Below are 12,301 nucleotides of genomic sequence, written 5' to 3' on the forward strand. Positions count from 1 at the left end.
ACAATTATTATTTCATTGTGAGATAAGTTAGTGCTACGAAGTAAAGGTCCTTTTTAAAAGGAGCTGATGATGCGCGTTTTTGATGTGCTCAGATTGTATGTACATACAATCTGAGCACATCACACACAACTCAACACATTACCCGCGCGTAAACATACCTTCAGTTTTAACTGCACAGTTTTTAGTGTACAGTTTTATCTAATTGTATACAAATAATCTATCAATGAAAATCATTAGATAAAACTGGACTGTTAAAACTGACTGAACCCACACGCGGACGATTTAAACAGTTCAACTGTAAAATAAAAACTGTACCTACAGTTAAAACGGCATAGTTAAAAGTGTACAGTTAACAGGTCTTTAGCTTGCATTAGCATCGCTTCAAACATGCGCTTACAGTGTTGCATCGGTGTATCTGCGCATTTGACCGAGAGCCTGCTTGCCAGACATATCACATTTTAAATAAGCTAAATGTTTGACAGAAATAAAACAATTATATAAACCATCTAATTGTTCACCCATAGGTAAGGTACCCAATACGCTTGCATAATTACCCCTCTGGATGACCTTTGGGCCAAATAAGCGTCAGCTCTTGTGTCACATGACGCATGGATTAATTTGCCAAACATATAATTGAAAAAAAATTTGATATCAGATGACCAAGGGCCTAAACTCTCAAAGGTAAGTGCCGCTAGGTCTGGAGACTTGAGAATTGATTCCTTATGATATTTGGCTGGTGGGAGGCTTCGACCGTGGCTAGTTACCACCCTACCGACAAAGTTGTACCGCCAAGCGATTTAGCGTTCCGTTACGATGTCATGTAGAAACCGAATGGAGTGTGGATTTTCATCCTCCTCCTAACAAGATAGCCCGCTTCCATCTTAGACTGCATCATCACTTACCATCGGGTGAGATTGTAGTCAAGGGCTAACTTGTAAAGAATAAAAGAAAAAAAAAATATCCCATAGAAAATATCAAAACTATAATGTATAGTTTCGTTATGAGGATGAGTTAGCTAAAGTTCCTTATTATATTTTTCTCAATAAAAACAACTACATAGATATATCTTAAAACTAATGTTTACTTACTCTATGTTTCCCTGGAGCTTTAGGCATAAACGTAGCCCGATATTTGGTAGATGATAACTTTTCCAAAGCACACATGACACTTCGTTTGTCATGAACTATATCCAATTGCAGGTCTCCTTTAACGCCACAACCGCTTGTGTCTAGCTCGAATGAGTGCGGCTTTAGTGGATTAGCGCCCTCTAGTGCACCTGGACTGAGACGAACGCCAGCTGGGTCGAAGACTTCGCAAGTGAATGGACCACCCTAAAAAAACAATATTCATGTAGGTACATTATAACTGCCTCATTGTTCCAGTACGTAGTTGAACGAGTTTGAATCCTGGGCTGCGCTATTTAATACAGTGCTTTTCTTACATTTAACGATTTTCAGTAAAAAATATATTAATTAATCAATCATGTACCTTATTATTCTCTGCTAACTTGAGAGCACGTTAAGCTGTGCCTGGTCATTATTATTACAATAAATAATTACCTACTTACAGCTGATAGTGATATCAAAATCAAAAACATAATCACCCTAAAGCCATCAAGTTGTATTGGATGACCCCTAACAGGACAGAGGCCTGGTCGAAGTTGGTCATTAATATAGACTGATAATGATGACCATAAACTATAACCCAACGCGACTAGTTAGAGAGCCCATCATCATCATCATATCAGTCGTTGGACGTCCACTGCAGGACATAGGCATTTTGTAGGGACTTCAAACATTACGATCTTGATCCGTCTGCATCCAGCGAATTCCTGCGACTCGCTTGATGTCAGTCCACCTGATAAGGAGTCGCCAACACTGCGCTTTCTAGTGCGAGGTCGCCATTCCAGCAACATGGAACCCCAATGTCCATCGGCTCTTCGTACTATATGCCCGCACATTGCCACTTCAGCTGTTTTAGTAGTAGAAATTTGCTTTTGTAATTTTTCTAAACATAGTTTGTATTATTGATGGTTATATTAAATAATCCAGCTAACGATCCACTAACTCATTCATCAAGTTAGTCTAACGTCGTCAACGCGGCACATAAAGCAAATGTGTGATATTGGCAACTAAATTCCGCCGAACTTAACGTATTACATCGTCACGCGGAGTGATCAATGTTGAAACTGAATACTGAACATTCTTGATACTATGCGGATATGTGCTATGGAGTGATGCGTTCAGTTCAGTAGTTTCGTAACCTAAATAGTTCACTATATTACTAGATACTTGCATTGGAAAAGTTTTACGGCGTTAATTATTATAACTGTTTCTATTAGGTATAACGAAATTGATTTATTTTAGTTTGAAGGGAGACCGTGAAATTACTGACACTTGAGTTTTCACACTATATTCGTTTGACGGCCTCCGTGGCGCAGTGGTATGCGCGGTGGATTTACAGAACGGAGGTCCTGGGTTCGATCCCCGGCTGGGCAGATTGAGATTTTCTTAAATTCTCCAGGTCTGGCTGGTGGGAGGCTTCGGCCGTGGCTAGTTACCACCCTACCGGTAAAGACGTACCGCCAAGCGATTTAGCGTTCCGGTACGATGCCGTGTAGAAACCGAAAGGGGTGTGGATTTTCATCCTCCTCCTTGACAAATTAGCCCGCTTCCATCTTAGACTGCATCATCACTTACCATCAGGTGAGATTGTAGTCAAGGGCTAACTTGTAAAGAATAAAAAAGTCTATATTTTATTGTAAGTTTTTGGAACGATTCTTTACAAGTTAGCCCTTTACTATACCTTAAGTTATGGGTAAGCTTGCTTGTTCCACCAATTTGTATAGATGTTCTATTTATTTAGTAGTAGAAGAGCTTTTTGTCATAGAGCTCTAGCTCTAGCAGTATTGCTTTATTACGGTCTAAAGGGCATTGTTGTCGGTATAATTTCAGGCATATGAGACAACACTTACGCCTCAGGCTAATGTATCTACTTTGAGGAACGTGTTCCTGGCATGTCTTGTGACGTGTTCTTCTGATTAAGGCAATGTTTACCCACGAACCAACTGCTTGATGCATCAATATTTACTATAACTAAGTAAGGTAACTGACCTTGCAGGTTTGTGCAATCATACGTCGTACGTATGTCGTAACTATAGGTAGGATTAAGTAATTGCGATGAGCTTGCCAAGCTTGACGAGTGCGGGCCTCTTTTCTGGGGCGGCATCATTTGTAGCATTTTTTTTATGAGACAGTACCTGAATATGTTCTCCTTTGTAAGTGATGGCGATGGTCCACACTCCAGCTTCATCCGGCTGAAAGGTAGCGCTGGAAGCGGTGGTGCCCGGCGCTGACGGTGGCGGATGTCTCGGCTCTAACGGCACAGCTCGGCCGCTCGGCGAGTGGGCTGTCACATCTATGTCTTCACGTCTTGGTGCACCTTAGCAAACAGTGCATTTTGTTAGTATTTCCGATTTGGTTTCACCCGCGTAGTTCCCGTTCTCGTGAAAATATAGAGGCAAAATATAGCCTATGAAACTCAAAAATATCATGGCTTTTTAGTGGTAAAAGAATTTTTACAATCGGATCAGTGTAGATCATAAATTACCCCTGCAACACCACAAACTTTACCACTTTATAATATTAATATACCTACCTACCAACTTTTTCTTAATGGGCCCCATTGACGGTCAATTATTCTCGAATTTCTGCAGTAAAAACGGCAACATCCACGCGGCTCAAGTCAAGCCGTCATGTACGTAGTGACCAACACACGATCAATTAAAGTCGTGGGTGCTACAGAAACGTCAGAATAATTGTCCGTTTGTGGCTAGCATAAGCTAAAAGTTGTAATTTTATAATTCCTTAGGAAATATTTAGGTATGTATATAAAGTAGGTATAAAATATAAAACCTGTGGCGCTGACTAGTACTTCGACGATACTTCCCGCTGCACACGGCGCCATACCGGGGGGCGGTACAGATACCAACCGGGGTAGAACTCTGAAGAAGTACCTTCCATCCACCCTAGAAAATAAGCAAAATGTCGGTGTATGAGTAAGGGTGTATCATATGAATGGGAATGGGTGTAATTAAAGATCATACTCGTAAAGCAATAATGCTGCGTATAAGCGGGTTGTATGTAATATAGCTGTATACATATACATATAATAATGTATACTTTATTTATGTATATTTTATACCTATATTTGTATGTAAAATGCTATCTCGACGACGAATTCTAGACTTACAATGTAAAGATAAAAAATATCAGGTGCGAGAGAAATATTGAGTCAAAAAATCAAACATTACCTCCCGGCAATCTGCATTCTGCTTCGCTAACTATGGGCCTTAACCTGGTCGCTATTATATCGGCCCTATAAGCGTTATTAGAAGGCTTAAAGTCAAAAGATGGAGCGGGTTATGCTTGTATGTCTCTGCGTGATCGTATCACAAATAAAGAGATCCGCAAAGTCACTGACATATCTCAGCGAGTCGCAAAGTTGAAGTGGCAATGGGCAGGGCATATAGTTCGAAGAGCCGATGGACGTTGGGATCCCATTGGTCTAAGCTCCATATCCCCTCTCCTCTAAGGAGGGAGGCCTGACCCTTAAGAGGGATGCTAAACTAATATTTTTTTCAACATTACCTCAGTCGGGTTAAAAAAGAGTTTGTAGCATTTATTTGCACAACATCACAAGTTATACAAAGAAACAGTTTATACAACGGTGTCACGGTCATAATGCTCGCATAATAGCAGCCCGGAGTAATATCGACAAACAAGTAATTACTGTGATTGCAGTTCAAGTTTAACCGTCTGGAACATCATTTAGCATTATCTAAGACTATTGTGTACACTACCTGATGTCATTTGATACGAAAATAATGTTAGCTATTAAGTTAAAGCCTCAATAACTCTGTTTAGAGCGAGAGGTTTTGAATCCGATATCCGCTCATTGTCCTGCGGATCTGAGATTTGGTCTCTATTAGATGGCTCAAAGTCACTCGGCGAACAATGGGGCGAGCCAGGGCCGGCCCGTCCATACGGCGAACGGAGCAGTCGCTCCAGGCGCCAAGAGAGCGCCTAAATGATAATCCTTGTCAACCGTAGAAGGTATTGCGCCTGATACTCCGTTAGGAGTATTAGTGTTCTGTGGCCTGATATTCAATTGGTCACCCCAGAGTATGGTCGAGATCTTCGCGTTCCATTCTTACTTTACACTCATAATTTGGTATAGGTATCTACATATTATTATTAAGAACAAACAGGAGAGGCGCCATAATTGGATCTCGCTCCATTTTAAAATTTACTTCGGGCCAGCGCTGGCCAAGGGTTTACATAGTGTCGTTCTGATGATCCTACCTGATGTCTTCAACAGTGAGGACGATCTCATGCATTCCAGCGTGTTCAGGTACGAATTCACCAGCACCTTTGGAGTCCAGTTTCAGTCTAGATTCTTGTTCCAGCGGATTTACTATTGACACTTTTACGTCGGACATAGACAGTTCGTTCGATATACTTTCCACTTTTATGTAAGTCTGAAAATAAATAGACAGATTTTTAGGTGTTAAAGTTTCATTAATAACAATTATGAAATGGATTTTTTCTATTTTACTCAAAATACCATTTAAAAAACTGAGTCAAAATGTACCTACAGGGAATGGACCGAGATAGTTCTATATACGAGTACGATGAAGATACGACACAATTATTTCTAACATAAAAGTCCATTAATTACGAGATATTTTTTTGTTCCATTCATGTTGCGTAATATTTTCATTTCAGAGATCCGTGATAGCCCAGTGTATATGACCTCTGCCTTCGATTCAGAGGGTGTAGGTTCGAATCCAATCCAGGAGATGCACCTCCAACTTTTCAGTTATATTGTGAAAAAACCTGCATATCTGAGAATTTTCTTAATTCTCTATGTGTGTGAAGTCTGCCAAATTGGGCCAGCGTGGTGGACTATTGGCCTAACTCTTCTCATTCTGAAGCTTCGTGCTCAGTGAGCTGAATATGGGTTGTATGAATATTTTTATACTCACTGGCTCTCCAACTCTTCCTGAGGTAGAGTCAAGAGCTACTCGCAGCATATCGTGGACCGGTGGCCGAGGGGGAACATTCCGGAATTGAGCTGCCCATGCCATAACACCCAGGTGTTCTACGTCACTTTGACTCATGTCCTTTGCTGATAGGACTGGCTGTACACCTAAAATATAATACACAATAGTATTAAAAAAACCATGTTATAAAATGGTTATAATTATAATTAACTAGCGGACGCCCGCGACTTCGTCCGCGCGGAATTCAGTTTTTCACAAATCCCGCGGGAACCATGGATTTTTCCGAGATGAAAAGTAGCCTATGTGTTAATCCAGAGTAAAATCTATTTCCATTCCAAATTTCAGCCAAATCGCTTCAGTAGCCGCAGCGTAAAAGAGGAACAAACATACTTACACACTTTCACACAAACTTTCGCCTTTATAATATTAGTGTGAAGTGTGATTAGCCCAAACAGTCTGATTAGTAATTTAATTTTAATTTGAGACTAAATTTATAGTTACATAGGTATACTAAGTAATCATCCAATAACGATATCTTATCTTAGTCTTTAGCCAATAATTACTTTGTATTACTTAGAGAACCCTGATAGCCCAGTGGATATAACCTCTGCCTCCAATTTCGGAGGGTGTGGGGTCGAATCCGGTCCGAAGCATGCACCTCCAACTTTTTCAGTTATGTGCATTTTAAGAAATTAGATATCACGTGTCTCAAACAGTGAAAGAAAAACATTGTGAGGAAACTTACATACGAGAGAACTTTCTCATTTCTCTGCGTGTGTGAAGTCTGCCAATCCGCATTGGGCCAGCGTAGTGAGCTATTGGCCTAGCCCCTCTTATTGATAATTATAATAGCCTAACCTTAGCCTAACCACTCTCTTTCAGGAGAACTACGAGTATATTGCTATCGTTTTAATCGTTAATGTGTATCGTTTGAATAAAAGTTTATCTTATTAACAAACAAAAGAGAATTCATGGAATTTTATAAATAAAACATTAACCGTACATTCTCGTTAGTAACAATGTTTTGTCATTGACAAGCGGACGTAGTTATGAACGTAAACAGCTATGTTAAATAGTAACTTTTCGTAGCATAAAATTAATGAATATAGTTCCACGAATTTGCTCACAAAGTTTGTCAAAGCATCCTTACAGATCTAGATACTGTGAGAAAAGTTTTCAATGTAATTATGACTGTATAGTTTCAGTTTTTATTTGCTTAATAATTGTATACGTCTGCGACTTCGTCCACGTACAACTAACGAGCCTCGAACGGCAAAGCGGCACCAATTATCACCGAGTGGTGGTGGTTCGATCCCCGCTCCGTTGGACTGTTGTCGAACCCACTCCTGATACAGTCTTTCCCGACTAGTTGGAGGGGAATGGGAATATTGGTCATATTAAAAAAGATGTGAAAAATAATCTTAAAAAAAAAAACTATTTTAGAGTTTGGAAAGAGAAACGAGAACGAACCAACATGATTTTTGTGCAACTAGTTTATTAAAGGAATTAATATTTTTTTCCGTTTTTGCCGAATTTTACATCGATGCTCCACTCCTATTGGTATTGGGTGTGTACATATAAATTTCCCCAATAAATGGAATAAAATACGACACAAATATTTTTTTTAATTCGAAAAAGTTGTTCATGAGGTTAGCGCTATTGGCCAAACAAACTCTGCGGCATTATTGTATTAGCATAGATTATTATGCCAAAAGCCATTATTTTAATACTTGTGTTGTTATTGTTATTGTATACTAGGGGACGCCCGCGACTTCGTCCACGTGAAACTGGATGTAAGCTTTCAACTACTTCTACCCTACCCCTACCCTACTCCTATCCTACCCCTACCCTACCTCTCTAGGTAACTACCCTACCCCTTAATTTTTTTTATTTTTTTTAAATGTCATAAGAACCTCGACGGCCTCCGTGGCGCAGTGGTATGCGCGGTGGATTTACAAGACGGAGGTCCTGGGTTCGATCCCCGGCTGGGCAGATTGAGATTTTCTTAATTGGTCCAGGTCTGGCTGGTGGGAGGCTTCGGCCGTGGCTAGTTACCACCCCACCGGCAAAGACGTACCGCCAAGCGATTTAGCGTTCCGGTACGATGCCGTGTAGAAACCGAAAGGGGTGTGGATTTTCATCCTCCTCCTAACAAATTAAAACTCCTCCTAACAAGTTAGCCCGCTTCCATCTTAGACTGCATCATCACTTACCATCAGGTGAGATTGTAGTCAAGGGCTAACTTGTAAAGAATAAAAAAAAAACCTTCTCCTGACAATAACAAACACATCAAAAATAAAATATTGAAATCGGTCCAGTCATTCACGCGTGATGATGTGACCAAGGGATATATGGATTCATTTTTATATATTATTATATATGTTCAATATATTAAATCGAAAAGTTGCAAACCGCTTGATTTACCAAGATTCGATTAGCGAATTTGGCAAGAAGGTAGTTTATAGTAGACGCTATATAACTAATGTCCGCTTAGAACAGATATTGCGACAGGGCCGGATTGAGGAGGTCTAAAGCGCGGGCGGGCGTTCGCTACTACACGTTTAAATTGAGCTTAAAACACTGCATCGAATAAAACGGAGCAGTGCAGTGAAGTACGCTCAGACACTGTTAGTGCCGGTGGTTCGACGTAACGCTCTAAAATTTATAGGAGCATAAATCCTACGACATAGTGTCTGTTTGGAATATTAAGGCTGACCGCTACCTCATTCAGTACTGCCGGACTTGTTTGTAGAACGCTCATAAAAATATAATATATTGAGTTTAGAGTGGTTGATTTCTGTATTAGCTTGTATTACGAGTATATTAATTCATATTATTAAATATGTCCTCATAATTTACAAACACCAAATAAGCCATTTTTCATATGTTTGAGGTTAATAATTGTGGAATGATTGAAATACACAATCATAGTTCATCAAAAAATATTGGGTTACTTTCTAAAAAGATCTTAGTTTCCTAGAGATGCCAAGTTCGTCATGTAACTCTACAATTATAACTTTAATTTGTAACTGTACAATTATAGAGATAATTGCAATGACGATTGATCAACCCTATATAGTAATAAAAAAATTTCACATAATAATTAAATTTTATTTATCAAAAAAAATTAAAAACTGTAATTTTATCGAGTTTCAGGGGACTTTAAATTCTTCATCTTAACTTTGGTATGCTAATTTGATAGATAAATTCGATGTTGTTTATTTGTAAATATTAGTATGTAGAACGAAACACTACATGCAAATTTACGTCGGGCTGGACGAATATTCAAACAAATTTTCCCAGGTGAACAGTTCGGAGGCGCAGTAACCAGTAACATATTACTGTAATGTGCAGTGGCGTAACGTGTCTTGGAGGGCCCCTGTATCAAAGACCCCCCATCTTTGATCCCCCTGTATCAAAGGCCCAAATGAAGGGTAAAGATTTGTCACACATGCTTTTATTTCTGATTGTGTAAGTGCCGTAGGCTCTCACTCACTGAGGGGTTTGGGCGAGCAGAAGCATCGCCTGATGGGGCCCGAAGGCAGAAGCAGAGTAGATGGGCGGAAGGACTCTCTAAGGGCGTCTCCTCTGAGACTCGGACCTCGGCCGTTCGGGAAGGGTGTTTTGGCCTGAGTGTATCCGTCCGGGCGCCCCCGAGAGTCCGGGCGCCTCCGAGTCGCAAATGCTCGCTTTAAAGATGACGTAGTCCCTTTATCATTGATATGGCTGATACGGCGGTAGCTACGCCCCTGGTAATGTGGGTGTCCATAACTTTTGGATTACAATTTTGTTGCATGTTCGAGAATGTTCTAAAATTTCCCCAAAATGAAAATGCTTTCATGGTATACTTAGTCTGAAATGTTAGAAATTATTACGCTGCGAATAGTTTGAATAGAATTCCATTCGTATTCGTATATAAGTAATATCATGATTCTCGATTAGATATCGATTTTAACTTAGTACTCTTAGTACCTAATACCTACTTTTACTCGTATACTAGTCGTGATAGCTCAGTGGATATGACCTGCCTCCGATTATGGAGGATGTGCGTTAAAATCCAGTCCGAGGCATGCATCTCCAACTTTTCAGTTGTGTGCATTTTCAGAAATTAAATATCACGTCGTGTCTCAAACGATGAAGGAAAAACATCATGAGAAAACCTGCTTAACAGAGAATTTTCTTAATTCACTGCGCGTGTAAAGTCTGCCAATCCGCATTGGGCCAGCATGGTGGACTAGTGACCTAGCCCCTTTCGTTCTGAGAGAAGACTCGAGCTCAGCATTGAGCCGAAAATGGGTTGATAATGAATGAATGACCTACTCTTAAAAAGTTGATTTATGGGAAACATCTTTCAAGACATAGTAGTTAGCCTTAGTAGGTTCGGATCAAACGGTCCTGTTTGAATGAAATATTGGGCTTCTCTTTTCTTCTAAGAAATTTTCATAGCAGCATGGACTTGGGATGTCGATGTGGTGTTAAACCCAGTTGGTGTTAAGTCCAGCAAATAGCACGTTTAGCCGTCGGTCCGGTCCGTCAGTTTGGAGACCGGGTATTGTAGTGGGCTCATATACGCTATAATTTGGAGGCCGGGTATTGTAGTGGGATCATAAACGCTATAGTTTGGGGGGCGGGTATTGTATTGGTCCCATATGCGGTTTAATTTGGAGGTCGGGTATTGTAGTGGTCTCATATACGCTGTTAACAGTAATGATAATTCATCAAGCTTACCTAGTTTTTTGCCGGCATCAATAGCAGTTTGACAGTTTTCTTCCCAGCGCGCTGGGTCCCTTCTCAGTTTGCTTGGATGTGGAGCGGGGCCTCCCATTGATCGCACCAACTCGTTTGCAACGCGACCGTCGTTCCAGTCCGTCTGTAACATATAAACTGATTTGTTATATTATATGCTGATTATCTATATTAGGTTACAGTAGTTTTCTCTCAATTCAGCCGTAGTAGTAGATTGTGATAAATAAACATTCTACTACTTGATCTTTTTTAAATAAATGCTTAACTAAAAATTTTATTTTGTATAGGACTTTGTAAAATAAATAGTCTACCGTGATTCTTGGAAAATTCCCTCAATGACATACGTTGCTCTTACAAGCATTAGTACGCTTTCAAAATCTGCGCCACCGATATCGGAAATTTATTCAAATGTCTCTTGGTGTTAGATTCTCATTACTCACTACGGACATATTTCACAGTTCTTTACATAATTCCTTCGGTATGTAATATAAATATAAAATGCTCAGTGGCGTGCATGTGATTAAATAGGATAAGCACTACTAACTACAACTTTATTTAAGAATTTTGTAAAACACTTGTAAGTACAACTTGTACAAAATGGAAAATTCCTTCTCCAATATACGTTCTTAAAGAGTCGTCCAACTTTTAAGTTGTGTGCATTTTAAGAAATAAAATATCACGCGTATCAAACGGTGAAGAAAAAACATAGTGAGGAAACCTGCTTAACAAAGAATTTTCTTAATTCTCTGCGTGTGTGAAGTCTGCCAATCCGCATTGAGCCAGCGTGGTGGACTATTGGCTAATCCCTCTCACTCTGAGAGGAGACTCGAGCTCAGCAGTGAGCCGAATATGGGTTGATAACAACGAAAGAGTCGCCTGTGTAGGCATAGGTAGTGCATTTTGTATCTATGAAGTGCATGCCGCTGTACGTTCCAATGTTCTCGTCTTATAGTATTTGAAACAACTTCACCAATCACCCGATGCAACATAATGATGAGGTCTAAGCTGAGGCGCGCTTACTATAAAATCTTTATTCCCTCATGCCTCGAACACAGACGCCGGAAGGACATTCCACTTTAACTACTCGAATAGCTTACCGTAAAGTTTGTTATAGGTCTCTCCAAACGTGAGTTAACCCAGTCTAACGTCGACTTGACCCCCGTTGAATCTGGCTTCATAAAATAGGAGAGGTATGTCATCCCTGACAGCTCATCTAGCCATGGTGAGGCCAAATACTCCGGCTCCAGAACCATGGGTACGTCGAGTTCTCTGTGAGCCAGTTTCATAGCTCTTCGACAGTTTTCTATGGCTTCGTGACGATCTGTAAAACATAACAAATGATTTAAACATTTTTAACCGACTTTCAAAAAAAAAAGGAATTTCTCAATTCGACGCGTATGTTTGTTACCTCATCACTTCGTCATTTATTAACCAATTTTGAAAATTCTTTTTTGTTTGGGAGAGTATACTTCCAGATTGATTCCATTTCAT

General features: G+C 39.9%; 1 protein-coding gene across 2 annotated transcripts in view; it reads right to left on the reverse strand.

Annotated features, from left to right (window-relative positions):
- The window catches only part of LOC112045656 (filamin-A), a 135,599-nt gene that overhangs the window by 86,704 nt on the left and 36,594 nt on the right, over positions 1-12,301 (reverse strand). For both annotated transcript variants that reach the window (XM_052881380.1, XM_052881381.1), the window contains exons 6-12: positions 11,908-12,131; positions 10,793-10,934; positions 6,047-6,210; positions 5,364-5,539; positions 3,915-4,027; positions 3,260-3,441; positions 1,089-1,331 (exon numbers count right to left, since the gene is read on the reverse strand). In XM_052881380.1, the coding sequence (XP_052737340.1) occupies positions 1,089-1,331; positions 3,260-3,441; positions 3,915-4,027; positions 5,364-5,539; positions 6,047-6,210; positions 10,793-10,934; positions 11,908-12,131 (1,244 nt within the window). The remainder of the gene's footprint in view (positions 1-1,088; positions 1,332-3,259; positions 3,442-3,914; positions 4,028-5,363; positions 5,540-6,046; positions 6,211-10,792; positions 10,935-11,907; positions 12,132-12,301) is intronic.

Source organism: Bicyclus anynana, chromosome 4, assembly GCF_947172395.1.
Source record: "Bicyclus anynana chromosome 4, ilBicAnyn1.1, whole genome shotgun sequence".
In the NCBI taxonomy this organism is placed as follows: domain Eukaryota; kingdom Metazoa; phylum Arthropoda; class Insecta; order Lepidoptera; family Nymphalidae; genus Bicyclus; species Bicyclus anynana.